The 16386-nt window shown below is 51.2% G+C and overlaps 1 protein-coding gene across 1 annotated transcript in view; it reads left to right on the forward strand.

Moving 5' to 3' along the window:
• The first annotated feature begins 1748 nt into the window (after nucleotides 1-1748).
• Nucleotides 1749-16386, forward strand: part of LOC139703505 (anosmin-1) — a 146317-nt gene continuing 131679 nt past the window's right edge. Inside the window, exon 1 of the mRNA XM_071606982.1 lies at nucleotides 1749-1955. Within this exon, the coding sequence (XP_071463083.1) occupies nucleotides 1749-1955 (207 nt within the window). The remainder of the gene's footprint in view (nucleotides 1956-16386) is intronic.

Here is a 16386-nt window from a genome sequence, read left to right on the forward strand (position 1 = left end):
CATAGAAATGAATCTGGTGTGGAGCCCACAGAAAGTAACCTACACCTTGCTTTTAAAACTAGACAGTGATTCCTTTGAACATCTAGAAGCTGTTTTTAAAAGCTCAGTGGGTTGTCCTTGTGATCTCGCTTTCTGGGATACCCAAATTTCATGATTTGACATGCAAAATCATAAATCAGAATTACCATAAGAAAATGTAGGTGCACCGAATAGGCTTGCCGTCACCATGACCAGGTATTTGCTTCACTTTTAAACACAAACACTAGGGAAGGACAGTTTCTATAATTTGTGAGGCCGCTTATAAAATGAAAGTTCACAGAAACTTGTTAAAAATTATAGTTTCACAGCAGTGAGAACAAAACGTTCAACCAAGTGCACATTCTTCTAGGAGTGAGATTTGGCACAGTTGCACAGGTTGCACACCCATGAAGCCACCTTTTCCTGTAGATCCTTTAGAACCAGATAACTTGGGTAGACTTTTTACTGCTTACACACACACCAAGGCTGATTAATTCTGTTGGTCTTCCTGTGTGAAGAAATACACATGTAAGATGATGTTCTTTGAAAAAGATCATAGGTATCATAGTTGCAGGTGGTGGTCATTATAATTTGTTAACTGGAAGAAGTCAAAACTGTAGAGTGGAAATGGGTAGCGCACAGGGGAGTGCTGGGGATTGCGGGTAACCCCCTATAAAGTCTCTCCGCAAAGGGGAATCAAGCTTTCTGATGCTATCTTTGAGCGAGACTAGCACCTCCTGGTTTGAGCTGTGTGGTGCTGGTAACGCCCGGTTCCACAAGTGCCCTTCTGTGTGGGAATGTGGGGATGTCAGAGCCCAGGAATGTCAATCAGTTACTCCACATTCCAACAGGAGTGTGTGTGTGTGTGTGAGCTTTGTTATAGGTTGTGGGTGATCAATGCCTGTGTCCGCAGGCTTGGGCCAGGTCCTGGCCGGGGGAGAGAGAAGTCCTGAGGCCAAAGAGCCCCAGAAGAGATCACCCACGATGGGGCAGCAGCTTCAAAGCCTAGGAAGCTCTGGGCAAATGCATGAGGAAGGGAGTTTAGGAATTCTGCCTTGTACAACTCACTCACAGGGGTGTAACAGACATCCCCTGCACCCCGTGTGGGCTGCCTCCTCTGACCTCCTCCACTATTTGGGCTCAGGGGTATCGACCTCTGCTGGACAAGAGCGAAGCCTCCACCCCGGGTAGGAGATAAATGGGGAGAAGCAATTTAGGGGCCATCTGTCATCCCTCCTGGGCACTTCTGAGGCCCCCAGGGGACCTAGGAGCTCTTCCCTGCTCCCAAAGAGAGCCCCTCCCCTGCACGCCCTGGCCAGCTCACACCTGCCTCTGTTTGCCCGGCTGGTGGGGTGGGAGGGGTCAGGAAGGTGTTCCTGCGGACTGTGGAGGTCCCTGCAAGGGGGACCCACCACGCGGAGACCCCGCAGCACCGGGAAGCGCTCGGCGTGGCCCTCCCGGGGGCGCCCGGTTCAGGGGGGACCCTCAGACCTGCCCACGGGCCCCGGGCGCGGCCTCCCTGTCACTCACTGCGCTCGCAGCCAATGGCGCGGCGGCCTGTCACCCTCACCCCGCCCCCCGCGGGAGACGGCAGGGCGGTCGCGTGCAGGGCGGGGGGCTGGAGTTGGATGATTGAACTTTGCAGGCGACTTGCGGCGGCCGCGAGGTCCCCGGCAGTGCGGCCCCGGCGCGGAGCTGGGAGCCTCGGCCAGCGCCCGCGACCCGCAGCCATGGAGCCCGGGGCGCCCGGCGCAGCCCTGACCCTCTGCCTCTGGCTGGCGGCCTGCGGGGGCTGCCTGGCGCCGAGCCCCGGGGCCGCGGCCGCGCGGCGGCTGGACGAGTCGCTGTCCGCCGGGAGCGTCCAGCGCGCCCGCTGCGCCTCCCGCTGCCTCAGCCTCCAGATCACGCGCATCTCCGCCTTCGTCCAGCACTTCCAGGTACCGGGGACCCCTCGCCCTCCCGGGTCCTCCCCGCGGTGCGCGCGGCGGCTGGGGACGCACCGGGGCGCGCGCCCCCCAGGGTGGGCGCCAAAGTTGTCGCGCAGCTCGGGCGGCGGAGCCGGGCTCTCCCCGGAGCGGGTCCGTGCACCCGGGAGCTCGGACCGGCCTCTCCCAAGTGGAAACCCGCAGCGTCTTTCCTCAACGGTCTCCCTGCCAGTGGGGAACGAGGGGCCATTTCCTTGGTGTGTGTGTGTGTGTGTGTGTGTGTGTGTGTGTGAGCGAGCAGTTTTGTGGGTTCCGAGTGTGGGTGTGTGGATTTGCTGGTTTCCCAGGACTTTCGCGCGCGCCCACTCCGGCGGGGTGGCGAGTCCAGCAAACTCCGGGTGGCTTTGGAGCCCTGGGAGCTGCCCGCCCAGAACCAGTCCCGGGGCCTCGCCCGGCTGCCGCAGGTGCCCGCGGGCGGACACTTTGGTCTGCGCTGAACTCCTGGCGTTAAAGCCCCGCGGGCGCACAGCTCAAGCCGCCTACCCTTCCTGCGCCCAGTGTGGGCATCCGGGCCAGGCTGTGTGCCCCGGGGTGAGAGCACTGGGTGTACAGTGGCTGCGCCTTTGGGACCTCCAGAGATTCTAGGTCTTGCTGGGGACTAGCCAGCGTAAGGAGACAGTTTCAGAGAATGGAGAACTTAGCAGGGCCGCGTTTGGATGCCCCGGGGTCAGAGTATCCACCAGCGCATGGAGATTCTTCCACCTGGAGGGTGGAGGAGTGTGTGTGTGTGTGTGTGTGTGTGTGTGTGTGTGTGTGTGTAGGCACTGTCGGCGCCGCGGGTGGCTATCGAGGGGACCCTGCACTGTGCCAGGACCCCGCAGGACCTGCGCAGAATTCCCGGTGCGGGTGGGCGCGCACGAGCCGCTCCGGGACTCGCCTCTCCCTGCCCAGCCGGGCGTGCGAGCTCTGGAACCATCCTCTCACACGCCTTGTTTCTTGTCTCTCCCTCTCCATCTAGTCTCTACCTTTAGGGGCCCACCTGTTCCAGGCTCCCAACTTGTAGCCCCAGGGGGAAAAGGCGGAGGGCAGACACAGACGCGGTTTCCCAACTGGGGGCAGGGATTGGAAGGCGAGCGCTCTGCTCTTCCAGTGTGCGCCCCCCTAACCCTGCAGGAGGGGTGACTCCAAAGAGAGGGGGTTTGGTGCAGCCGATGGTGGGGTGTGGGGGAGATCTTCCATAGACCTGGGATGACCTTCCCGACAGTTTGCTCAAGAGGGGGTCACGGAGAGCTCAAAGTTGGCGTCTGCAGTGGTCCAATCCACCCGTGCAGTTCGTGGAGTGTGCACTTCTGTTTGTTCTAAGTCACAGAAGCAATGTCCAGAGAGTTGGAGACGCTCCTCCTGGGTCCCCGGGGGTGGGTGTGTGGGGGGAGAAACCCTAGCACCCAGCGCACCCCGAGGCCGGTGAAATTACAGGGATCTCCTGGGCCGCACCTGCTCCCCAGGCACCTGGTTCCAAACCACCGGGGCCAACCCTGAAAGTCACTCTCCTGAGAAGATGCCACGCTATTGTTTCAACAAGAAGGCAACATGGTACAAAAAGGAGCAGCCCATTCCCAGGGAAGAAGAGTATCTGTTTCTCGCCCCCCCCCCCCTTCTTTTTACTGAATTGTCAGTCGCAGTAATTTATTTGTTTTACAGTTGCAGCGGCTACAGAAGCGGTTTAGATCAAGCCAAGCCCCGTGAAAGGGTTTTCTTGTGGTCTCTTGGCTTGATTTCTCTTCCCAAGAAAAACTGCTGACAGAGTACCCGTTGCCAGACAATCCCAATTACATTTTAATTAGCTGGGGCAAAATAAGCTGCAAATTACTCAGTTAGGACTTAATAACTGCTGGGGATTTTGTAATTAATTGCAAAGCCATTTGTGGAGGTTTTAACCCTACCCTAGGAATACCTAGCGGATTTGTTTAAATTGCAGGCAGTGAGTCTTCCCAAGATTTGGAAAGGTGGCCCAGCTTCCCGGCCCTCCTCCCCCACCGCTACCTTTAAAAACAAAACCCCCAGGAAGGACCGTGGACAGGTCATCCTGGGTCCATGCACGACCCTGCATATGGTATTTATTAATGGATGAAAAGGGTGAGCCCCTCGAAGTCTTAGGAAGGTCCCATTCCTGTGACTCGCCACCTCCCAGAAGTGAGCCCGTGCAGAAAGCCCTTTCACGAGCAAGTACTTGCTCCCATGATTTCCGGGATGGTTCAAAGCTTCCTTTTTTTAAAAGGAGGAAAAAGACTTGCTTTGAACCTGGATGACAGCCAGGTGTGGGGAGTCCCCAGTGTGAACATTGCCAGGCTGGGACTGGGATGAGCGCAACCTGCGTACTCAGGTTATAGAATTTTTATAGACAGTGGCTGGCAGCCCTCAGGGGCAGTGACCTATTAGAGGCCTGCAGAGGAGGCAGGGATTTCCAGAAGCCTCTCCACCCAGTTCTTTCCACCCCCTTCCACCGCCCAGCCCTGCAGCAGTCAGGGTGGGGAAGCCCTAGATGGAGGTTTACAGCTGGGACTTTGAGGCTGTGGGCTGACTGGGCTCCACACAGTGGCTGGCATCCAAGCCTGAAGTAGGAGGGACACCAAGGGGAAGCCTGCAGGTGGCCACGGTAGTGAACAATACCTGGTCTCTGTCCCTGCCTGCAGGACCTCAGAATTTCAGACTGAAAAGAAGGTGCTTTCCCAAGCTCACCCTCTTACTGAAGAATGTGCCCCTGGTTCCTGAAGAGAAATAGCCGGGGTTAGCAGATGGTTATTGGAAAGGACATCCTTTCTACCAGGGAATGAGGAGGAGCTGCGAGGCTATGGGTGTGACCCAGGGAGGTGGGCACCCCCAATCAGCCACGTTGGAGGTGGGTCTCACAGGCAGAACGGGCCGTTTCTCAACGTCAAAACCCTCACGCCGGTTAGTAGATGATGCCTTATCCTGAAAGCCTAGATCAGAAGACAGAACATGCTAGAGACAATGCCCGACACACGGAGAAAGAAGCATACAATGCTTGCACTCTGGGTGATGCAGAATGGAAACATGGTGTGTCTTTATTCAGAGAGAAAGGCGGGGGTGCATTACAGAACTAGAGCATAGCATCTTTTCCTTTCTTCTGGGGCCTTCTTTCTCTCTTGACATCCCATCTTGAATGCACTGCGGAGTGTTGCTCGCAGCCAAGAGACATTTACAAGTTAAATGATGGGTGGGAAGTGCCCTGTGCATCTTTATATCGTGCGGTGGTGGTTTGACAGGCAAATGTCAGAGCCTGTCACCTGTGTGCCGAATCCCCAGAGGTGCAGAATTTGCATGTGCAGACTCATCCCCGGCGGGAGCCTTGCGATGGGCAGAAGGACAAGCAAGTCGGAAAGGTTGGAAGGAGGTTGCAGAGCCCCCTGCAAAGTCTTCTGGGTATGCAGGAGGGTTGCACGGGGACTCGGGCACACACTTGTATGCACAGATGCTGCTGTGTCCATGCATTGTCCTCTGGTCTGGCAGGAAATGGCCACCTCCCCTTCCTATGACCAAATGCCCTTGCCCACAGCAGATGGGCCACCCCAAGTGTGTTACCCAAGCTACCAATTGGATTTGCGAGCTGCCTGGGTCAGGGTTGGGTGGGAAAGCACCTTGTCCCTGCTGAGTTTTGCTACCAACCTGAAATGGGGAGAGAGCGTACCGTACCGTGGGACAGTATGCAGCATGCACACCCAGCCCTGGCCCTCCCTGCGCCTGCACCATACCCGGTCCCTGCAGCAGGCACAGCTAGAGCGGTCACAGGAGAAAGGAGACCGGCGGGGCCCGGGGATGCCAGGGGATGTTGGAAATCACAGGGAGGACTTGCCCTGGACAGATGAGGGGACAGGAGAATGTGACAGGTGATGGGAGGCTTCAAGCCACCAGTGCGTACATCACAAACTCACAAGCAACACATGCATTCAAAGAAAAAAAAATTATTAAGAATTTCCATAGGACAACATCCGAGCAGGGAACCTTAAATGTGAGCTGCCTTCTGAGCCAGGAGCTAAGGCGCTGGTCACCCCCGGAAGCCGGTCCTGTTTCTCGCGTGTCCAGGGTTCAGAGACCTTGGGAGGTTTTAGGTGTGCTCAGCATGGTGGCTCAGCTCAGCCTCATCTGCAGGGCAACAGGTACGACCTTGACCTGGGCTCCTCTCCTTGGGAGGCCCTCTCTCTACTGTAATTTCCTTAACTTTGCTAGAAGATTCACAGGAAGAAGGAAAGTGGGGAGAAAGAGCCCTGTCTTGTTGGTAGGGTCCTGTTTAACCTGAGAGTGGACCTCATGTCTTTCGCTGGATAAGGACGTACCTGGTAGGGACCCCCCCCCCCCGGCCTCCCCTGGCTTTGCTCCTGGTGCCCACAGTGGACCTGACCTTCAAAGGTTCAAAAGTAGCCAGTCCAGTAAGTTATGAGCAGGCCTGCAACCTGGTCTTTCTCTGTGTTTTCTCAAAACGGGCTCAGGAGAATAGAATTTGAAAAAAGATAGTAAACGTGCGAAATATGAGTGTGAGTGTGTGCATTTGTGTGTGTGTGTGTGCACACACACCCCAGAACTGGAGAAGGCTCACAGAGGAAGCGGCTAGAAACCTTCTGGAAGATACATAGCGGGTAGCAGGCAGCGTGGTCCCTACGGTTCTGGGGTTAAGAGATTCTTGCCTAACGGGACGTCATTCACCTTGTGCAGTATCAGGGTAGGCTCTCCCAGGGAGCTGATCAGAGACCAGGAGCTGTAATGGGAAGCTGTTTGTTTTGGCAAAAAGGAGAAAGGGAGTTAGTGATTTGACTCCTTCTACTTAGAGGACCGGATTCTTTCTCCCAAGAAAACGCAAACAGTTAACTAGAGCCAGCTGCCCTAATGCACCCTTCAGACAGATTTCAGGGAAGCTGCCCTGGAGAGTGCCTGGGCCCAGCCTGTGACATGCACCTTTGTCCTGCAGTGAGTTTAAGGACAAGGCAGGGTGGCCAGGCATTCAAAGTCACCCGGGAAGAAAGAAGGGATTCCAGTCTGTCTTGGGCTTTCCTAATCCACTCCCTGGGTCTCTGGCTGAGTTACTAGGAAGTCTAAATTTGACCCCAATAAAGCATGGTTTTCATTGCAAATTATTTATTTATTATTAATTCTTTTTGGGGGGGTACTGGGGATTGAACCCAGGGGTGCTTTACCACTGAGTACAGGGCCTTGCTAATTTGCCGAGGACAGCCTTGAACTTGCAATCCTCCTGCCTCAGCCTCCCAAGTGGCTGGGATCTCAGGGGTGCGCCACCACCATGCCTGGTGTAAATTATCATGTTTTTAATACATGTTTGTCCTTGTACTGACTTAAAAGTCCACCTTATTTTGACTGTAATGGAACATCTTAAAAAATAGTAGAAAATATGCTTATTGATTTGTTCATTTCTTTGGTGATATATCAAGTATACGGTTTTATATATTTGATTAAATGTTAACATGTGTACACTTGGGGCCTGAATCACAAAGTTAATGTTGTCACTGGGCCCAGGGCTACACACCTGTCATCCCAGTGACTCGGGAGGCTGAGGCAGGAGGATCATAAGGGTGAGACCAGGAGACCTTGTTTCAAAATTAAAAATTAAAAAAGGGCTGGGGGTATAGCAGTGGTAAAGCATCGCTGGGTTTAATTCCCAGTACCAAAACAAACAAATTTTTAAAAACGTTAATGTTGCAATGAAAGTATTTCCACTTTTAAAAGTGACTCAGTGATAGAGCATGTGCCTAGCACATGTGAAGCCCTGTGTTTGAAACCCCAGCGCTCAAACCGAAACCAAACAAAAAACAAGCAAGCAAGCAAACAAACAAAAACCCCAGTTTTCCCGGAGCAATGGTACATGCCTATCATTGCAGCAACTCAGGAGGCTGAGGCAGGAGGATGACAAGTTGGAGGCCAGCCTCTGCAACTTAGTGAGACCCTGAAATCAATCCCGAGTACCAAAAGTAGGGGGCCTACCTTAGTGACAAATCTGAAGGTTTCTCTACTTATTCAAAGCAATTCCCCAGATTTCATGATGAACCTTTGTGGTATGGTTTAGGGAGTGGGTGTGAAAATGTAGGAAGCATCTGTGAGCACTACTTGTATCAAGGTAGAAATGGAGCAGCATCTCATAGAATTTGGTACTGATCTCCAGAACTTGGGCTAGCGATGAAATATATGTACATTATTAAAATGCATTGTTTTTTATAAAGTGGAACCAGAGACCGTGGAAATGCCTCGTTCCATGATGGTGCTCTCTGGGGGCTACCTAAGCTCCCGGCCTTTGGGTTCTGATGCTGGCCACCCTTCGACATGTCTAATTGACATGCCAGGGCTCCATGGTTTGAGGGCATGCTGTCACCATATGGCAATCATGGAGTATGACTGAGCTGTCCCTCTCTACATGAACCAAAGATCTCCAAAACCGCCCCAGACTTCAGAGCAGCACGAGGTCCCCCCCGGGACCAGAGTTGATTTATAAAACCCACATTCACCCTGTGCTGGCTGTCTGCCCCGTCATCTTGGGAAAATGGGCGATTTCTGTTGGACTTTGGGAAATACTGGGAACTTGTTCGTAGACACCAGTTCCTGGTCCATGAGATGGAGTCGCTGACCTCCCCATTTCTGTTCGTAGCTAGTGGCTGTTCCCTTTAGGAGACTCACCTTTGGTGGGTGGGCGCCACCTTGCCAGCAAGCAGAAGCAGTCTGCCCCCTGTAGGAGGCCACACCACCGCCATCATTACGGGGGTACAAGAGGAGTCCCTGCTGCAATCAAGTCTGCAGTTGAATTTGTGCTCCAAGGCACTGCGTGGGATCTGGCTCTTGCTGGCCTCCAGTGGAGTTTGGGTCTCTACTGAGCCTCCTCCACTGACTTCTGCTTCCTCCCCTCCTTCCCCTGAATAGATCCCCTGCCAGAGAAGCCCTATTCCAAACTCTGCTTCTAGGAAGCTAGATCTAAGACACCCACTGTGCTGGTCAGTTTTCAGTTACTAGAACACATTATCTGAGAGAGCAACTTGTAAAGAGCAAAGATTCACTTTGACTCAGTTTCTGAGGTTCTGGTCCATAATCCATTGGCAGAGAAAAACTGCTCTCCTCACGGACAAGAAGTAAATGAGAAGGGAAGATGAGCAGCCATGTCCCATGATCCTCCTTGAGGGCACACCCCCAATGACCTAAGACCTCTCCCCAAGCCCCACCTCTTTAAGGGTGCACCACCCAGTGGCAGTACCATAGGGACCAAGTCCTTAGCACCTGGGCCTCTGACAGAGAATTTAGCATCCCTCCCTGCAGACTAGTCGCCGCCCGCCTGGTGCAACTCAACACTTTTGTGTTTTCCAAAATTGATCATATAGAAATGACTGATTGAAGAATGTGCAGTTTGAGCATCATAGTCAATATATAACCCAGGTTTCACGACTCTCTGACTTGTCATTACACCTTTAAAGAAGACCTTCTTGTCCATGAGGAGAGCACTTCTCCCTGGTAGCCCATCAGTACGGATTGCACAGAAGGGAGTAGGAAGGCCATGTTGGTGGCCGGCTCATGTTCTGTGTTGCTCTTTCGTAAAACACAAGACCCATGGATTGAATCCTGTCCAGGCATCCCGTGAATTTCAAAGTGAGACTGTCCGCGAGGCACTGCATGAGGGCAAAGATTTGTTGGTATGTAGACAACGTCAGTCCAAGCGGGATGGATGAGGTTATCAGCCTAAGAGCTGAGACAGGGGCTTGGCACTTTAGGGAGACCACAGAGGACAGGGGATGGTAAAGTCAAGAGCTGGGTTATTCCAATCCGACACAGCATGAGTGAGCCCAGAGTCTTCCGACAGTGTCCATCTGTCTGATGGACGTGAGACAGCACTAGCCTGTAGCCAGCAGCCAGGTATGGGGCCTCAGTGAAGGAATGGGCATTCACACAGCCCAAGTCCTGTGTTCTGCAGGGTGCATAAAGACTGTGCCCAGAACATCACGCCCACAGCTGGCTCTAGGGCTGTTTTTCCTGGTTCTCAAGGATCAGGGTGAATCTCAGTAGAACTTTATGGAGACCCTTGGCAAACCCCCCCCCCCCACGCCCACTCCAAGAAAGAGCCCCGGAACGGCCTGGCATTTGTGGTGCGTGCCTACAATTCCAGCAACTCAGGAGGCTGAGGCAGGAGGATCGCACGTTCAAGGCCAGCCTCAGCAACTTAGCGAGGCCCTAAGCAACTTAGCAAGACTCTGTCTCGGAATAACACATAAAAAGGGCTGGGGATGTGGTTCAGTGCTTGAGCCGTGGTTTCATGGTAAATATCCACTTGACCTTCACGACAACTCGGAGGCACCCAGTGTGAGTTTTCTTCTACAGATCAGAAAACTGAAGGTCTGCAAGTGAGAACGTCAAAGCGTCCCAGCAGCAGCTCAAGGCCACCTTGTCAAACTCCCAACTATTTATTCTTGGTGACCCCCGCTTCTCGGGGTGTTGGTGGTGAGAGAAGGTGGTGAGAATAGCCCGAGTCATCTGCCCAGGGTCAGAGTTGCCAGGGAAAGTCCTGTTCCCTTCTCTCTTTTTTTCTTGGAGCTCCTGGGCTGCATGACCGTGAGGTGGCCCTGGATGGTTACAAGTTTGCTTTTAGGATAGAAAGAGTCTTAAAAATATCAGCCCATGAACACCGTCCCTGTGCACATACCCACCAAATCCTTTAAACGAAGGAGACCCTGGCAAACACGGCATCCTTGCGGGTCTCCTAGGTCACAAGCACCGAGCACCCTGATTGTGCATCCTGCCCCCAAGACCATCACCTTCAATGGCAGAGGGATAGCGCTTTACACCAAGGGAGTCTTTGCATCTTTCCTGTAAGATCTGAAAAACGGGGAAGGAGAGATTCTGAGCAAAGGGGAATTCCAAAGCAATCAAGTTTGCATGAAAACAGAATGTAAAGATGGGACTCTTTTGGGGAGGGAGTTCAATCCGAGAGGCAACACCCCAATCCAAAGGATTGAAAAAAGGAAATAGAAGAAGAAGAAAAAAATACCTAAAGTACTTAATTTACCTTCTACTGACCTTTTTGTTCTAAATAGGAACTTTTGTCATTTCTGGTGATATCCAGAAAAGTGACAATTCCCTACGTCCAGAAATGAAAACATAAAATGGAGAGGTCCCTTAATGAAACGAGAAGCATTCATTTTGCAAAGTGATCCATCACCTTCCAAAGAATGCCATTAACCCCACCAGCACCAGGACAAGACGGATGATGGGGATTCAATTACCTAGGGAATTTGGAGATTTCCCTCCACCACCACTTTTTTTTTGTGTGTCTTCCAGGTCACACTTTTTTTCTTCCCCAATTATTCGAATGTATTAATAGTGGAACACACCCCAGTGGGTTTGGGTGGTACTCTGTCCCCCGAGTGCAAATGAGGTTTTTGTCTGAAGATAAAGCTCTGCATTGCATTCTTGCTTGGGACATCACTGAGAGCTTCTCTAAAACAAGATTCAGGGGGGGTGGAGCTGAGAAAATCCCAGCACAAACCCACACAAAGACTCCCCCTGAAAGGTGATTTCGCCTAGTCACCGCGGACCTGTTAGGTTACTGCAAATGGCTCATCGAGTGGAACTTCATCAACTCTTGCTTGCTTCTTTAATAATGCATCGTTGGAAAAGACGGTTTCCAGACCTGCACAAGGGTCTGAGTCCATCTTGAGTCCCTACGTAACTGGGAGGCAGAGTGCTCTTTTGAAATACTGTTCCTGCAGAGTTGCACACCTGATGCACTATGCCTGTTTGGAATGTGGACGTGTTTCCTGGGGTCCCTCCGTGCACACCATTTTGGCTTTCCACCGTCTCTTTTGTGGCCAACTCCTGACTTCTGTCCCTACTTGCTGGTGTTTTATGTCCTGCTCCACAGCTCTCTGTCCCCTCTGAATAGCTTCACCCACAGTAGAGGACGAACTACTTATAGAATGAGGAGCAGGGGACCCCCCAGCCACGTGGCCGTTGGGGTCACCCATTCTCCCCCGACAGCCTGCTATATGCATGATCTAAATAAAGGCAAAGTTACAAACTGGCATAAACTTGCAGCTGGCCCTCCTGTCTTCTACCCATTCTCAATCAGAATTACTGATTGCTTTCAGAAAGGACGAGAAGAACACGGTGGGGCGGGGGGCAGTGGAAATGCTGTGTCCACTGTGGTTCTTTTCAATTGCCTCTGAGCCAGGAAGGCCTAGGGAGGTCAGTGTTTCAGAAGTAGAACTCTAAAACCTAAAATAGGTACCCCGTAGTTCTCTTCTTGCTTATTTTTTGTTTGTTCTTGATACTGGGGATTGAACCCCACCTCCCCCTGCTCCTTTGTCTTTATTTTATGTTTGGCTGAAAGCACCATCACCAAACATTTGCTCTTCTCTCCAGACATGACCCACATCTGGGAAGATGCACACCCCCCCCCCACCCCCCGGCCGCCCCTAGCACCACAGCAGAATCGGAACAACATAGAGAACATTTTTTGCTGTTGTTGTTTCCAAACTTTTGTATCAAATGTTATGAGCTAACATCCTCACAGCTGCAAAGAAATTAAAAAAAAAATCTAGGCAGCACATATCCACCAGTGAACCATCACCATAGAAAAGCAAATATTTAGGAGTGACACATGAGGACAGACCTCCAACTGCATTTTAATCTCTCGTTATTTCCCCCAGGAGACGTGGATTGGAGTTGTATGTTGAACCTGTTTCCAACAAGAATAGGTTCACAAACTCTATTTGTTACTCTGAATTTTTTGGAAAAAAAAAAGTTTTCTGCTTTGAACCCTTCTGGGAAGTTATAGGAAGAGTTTCATTTCTGCATATTCTCCACCCTGATCATCCCACACGGTGGGGTGCAGTCTCCGACCTGGGCAACGTGGACCATGAGCAGTGTGCCTGGCATCCTGAGGCTGTGTGGACATCGAGTGAGCACCACACAGTGTCCCTGTGCAAGCGTGAATGACACATGCCAATCACTCTATGGCTTCCTGATGCAGTCGGGCGACCTGGTGAATAAGAGCCATGTGGGGCTGCTGCCGGCATGACACAGCACATAGCTTTCCGGCAAATTCTTTTTAAATGACTGGAGGGAGTAAACTCTAAAATAGTGCTCAAGTGTAGACATGTCAACACAGAAACCAGAATCGACCGTAAGCATGCCTCGTTGGTTGATGAAAGGTCTTCATGCAGCACACGACCGTATGGGTCCAGCTTCCACTCTACAACAAACATCCCCACAACTGTCAATCATTCCAAGTAGCTGTGCTGTGCCTGGTGCTTTGCTGAGCACTGGGGCTTCAGAGGTGATCACGTCACAATCTTGTATTCTCAAGGGACTTAGCCTGGCATATAGCAGATGCTTGTAGCAATGCTTGCGCCTGGCAGCACAGTCTCAGAGATGTGCTGGAACCAGATAGCCCTGTCCAGAGGAGCACCCCAACCCCACCACTTTTTTTTTTTGCTGTTCCTTGCCTTAATTTCAGGGGTAATCATGCTTGACTGGGTTTTGCTTCTTTGCCAAACAATTTACTTAGAACTTTGAACTCAGCTCTGCAGAAATATTGGCCCCTTTAAGGCTGTGTTATATCCAGAGTGAGCACCTGCTGTTAAGGATCCCTGGGTTCAAATAAATGAGTAGTGTGCGTAGCCCCGGATCCTCGGAGCCTCACACTCTTCTCTGAGAGCCAATAAACAGGTGCATAACAATAAAAAGCTCATCTAATCTCCAAGTGAGGAAGCTACCTTCTAGGTTGACCTGCAAGCGCTTGGTTCTACAGACGGAACGTGGAATCCAGGTGATCTTTCCTATGCATCTGTTTCCCTAAAGATCTCTTCTTGCCATACGCTACATGGGAGAGCTTAGGTAGAATTTTAAGTTGAAGCACCAAAGTCTGGATAGTCATTGGACAAGAAGCACAACTCATTGGATTCCAGGTCATCTGTTCTCCTTCGAGAACACACCCAACTTCTTGGGGGGCTGTTGTTCTTTTTTCTCTCGCACACACTTAATTCATCATGTTTTCTCAAGTGATCCCTCATTAAAACATGGTATCTTTTTGAAGTTTATACCAAAGGAACCCGGGATTGTGATGAATGAGTTAGACTGTCACAAAAGTCGGGGGGGTGGGGTTTTACAGACTGCGAGGTGCTCCAATTTAGCATGATGAATTAGTCTGCAGTCCCCAGTGAATAACATGTAAATTAGAATAATGAGAAAGCGTACATCACAAGAAAACAATGTGACAAAGATCCAACAATGCTTTCTCCTGGTTAGACTTTCCCCTCTGCAAAAACTCACCTCAGCCCCCAGTCCCACACACTGTTTGTGCATATTGAGGTGGTGGGTGTTTTCCAACTATAAAAACAGGTGCATCTAAGATTTATGAGCATATTTCAAAATGGTGTCACTGAAGTCTCCTTTAGGAATGCATGTGGAAATTTAACAGTTTCCACTTACGGGGCATTCGAGGTATTTTCAATCAGAACTTTTAGAAAGGGTGATAGCCATATTCACAGTAGATTCCAGTTCACAGGCTCTAGAAACCTGTTCTTTCTGGCCGCTCTTAAGGCTTATGAGTAATTAGCTTGATAACTTAAGATTAATCCTTAACCCCCTGCAGGTCAGCATGCCAGATAACAGGCGGTAATGTGCCCCGCGGGAACAGCTTCTTTTGCAGGACAGATTGCAGCTGTCAAGACCCACAGCTGTCAAGCATCTATTTTGAAAAAATAATAGGGTGATTTGAGAGTGCCTTTGGAATATGTGGGTTTTGTTTTAGTACCTGGATTGAACTCAGGGGCATTTGACCCTGAGTCTCATCTCCAGCCTTATTTTGCATTTTATTTAGAGACAGGGCCTCACTGAGTTGCTTAGAGCCTTGCTTTGGCTGAGGCTGGCTTTGAACTCGTGATCCTCCTGCCTCAGCCTCACGAGCCACTGGGATTACAGGCATGCACCACCACTCCCGGCTGGAGTGTGCTTTGGTCACCTACCTCACTGTCATCTGAAGCAATGAATAACATCTTCCTACAATTGCTTTCTAATGAAGGTGGTCTTGCATGAAGGAAACGGCAGCTTGGTAGGGACCACAGTGGACATGCTTACCTGGGCTCCCAGTGCTCCCGGGTCTCTGTCTTGCAGAAGCAGAAACTGAGGAGCCTTAGTTGGGAATTGTAGGTGCACGTACCTATCCACGCACCCCCGAGTTCAGTCTATGAACTTATGAAAAGGATGGTCCTTTTTCAGTAACTGGAGTCCTCGGAACTCCGGTTCATCAGAGGATGAGTTGCCATGAATCCCACTCCCCTAGGGACTCCCCACGTGTCTGAGACCCTCCTCTGTGAGGTCATCCTCCACTCCTGTGCAGAAAGCACCCATATGCGTGGACTTGGGGTCTTGCCAGTCCTGGACAGCCCTGGCCTTCCGCGCCCCCAGGTGGCCCTCCAGAGCATCTCTGTGATGGTTTTATACAAACACCATTCTCCTCGTTAAAGAAAAGAAGACATTTATCTTCTTCCTGAGAACTCACAAATCAAATGAGGAACATACAATGGGGAAAAAAAAAACACCCTGTCTCCAAGAAAAGTGTATTTTAATCAAGTCATCTTTGACTCGACGATATTTTTGCATGTTTTTATTTTTTTTCAATTCCCCAGACTTTCATGCTTTTTGAGACTTCCCGAGACCCCACGTCCTCATCCCTCGAGGGAGAATGTTGCAATGGAATCCCTATTAACTCTTGCATTTCCTGCGGTCTGGAATGTTCCGTGGAAGCTTGAGTCACCACGGTTGCTGATGGCGTTTGCGATTGTCCAGCTGCAGGATGATTCTGGACGATTCTGGACAGTCCTAGGCGTGGTCCTTTGAGGTTGAAAGCTCATAGGTCCTTCCTCTGACCCTGTCCTTCACTCCCCCCTTCTCCCTGGACACCAGGGAGCGGGTTTTTAAAAGATCCTCATTTTCACGTTCACTCCCAGGATGTGACAGGTCTGTGTTCTTCTCTCCGTCCTGCCCTTGAGTGTCCCCGATGTTGTCTTACAGCATTTGTGACCTTCTTTCCTCGCACCAGGACAAGAGGCCATCTGCGTAGCATTTTCCTCTGGTGGGCCTGACCTCTTCCTTTGGCATGGCCAACACTTTGGAGAGGGTTATTAGAGGACTCAGTCAATTAGAGAAGAAAATAGCAGGCAGAGGCTCTGAACGCAGCTAATCCTGGGCCACTCCTCTTTTGCTCTGGAGTGGATTTGAGATTTTGCAAGGAATTTGGGGATGGGGAAGTTCACGAGGCAGGGTGGCATGTGACAGGGACCTCTTTCCTTGCAAAGAATCGTGTGTTATGAGACAGTTACACGTCATTAACAGATACATTTGCACTGTTTCTATGTATAATTGCTGTTCTTAGTCACAA

The sequence above is a fragment of the Marmota flaviventris genome, chromosome Y (assembly GCF_047511675.1).
Source record: "Marmota flaviventris isolate mMarFla1 chromosome Y, mMarFla1.hap1, whole genome shotgun sequence".
NCBI lineage: Eukaryota > Metazoa > Chordata > Mammalia > Rodentia > Sciuridae > Marmota > Marmota flaviventris.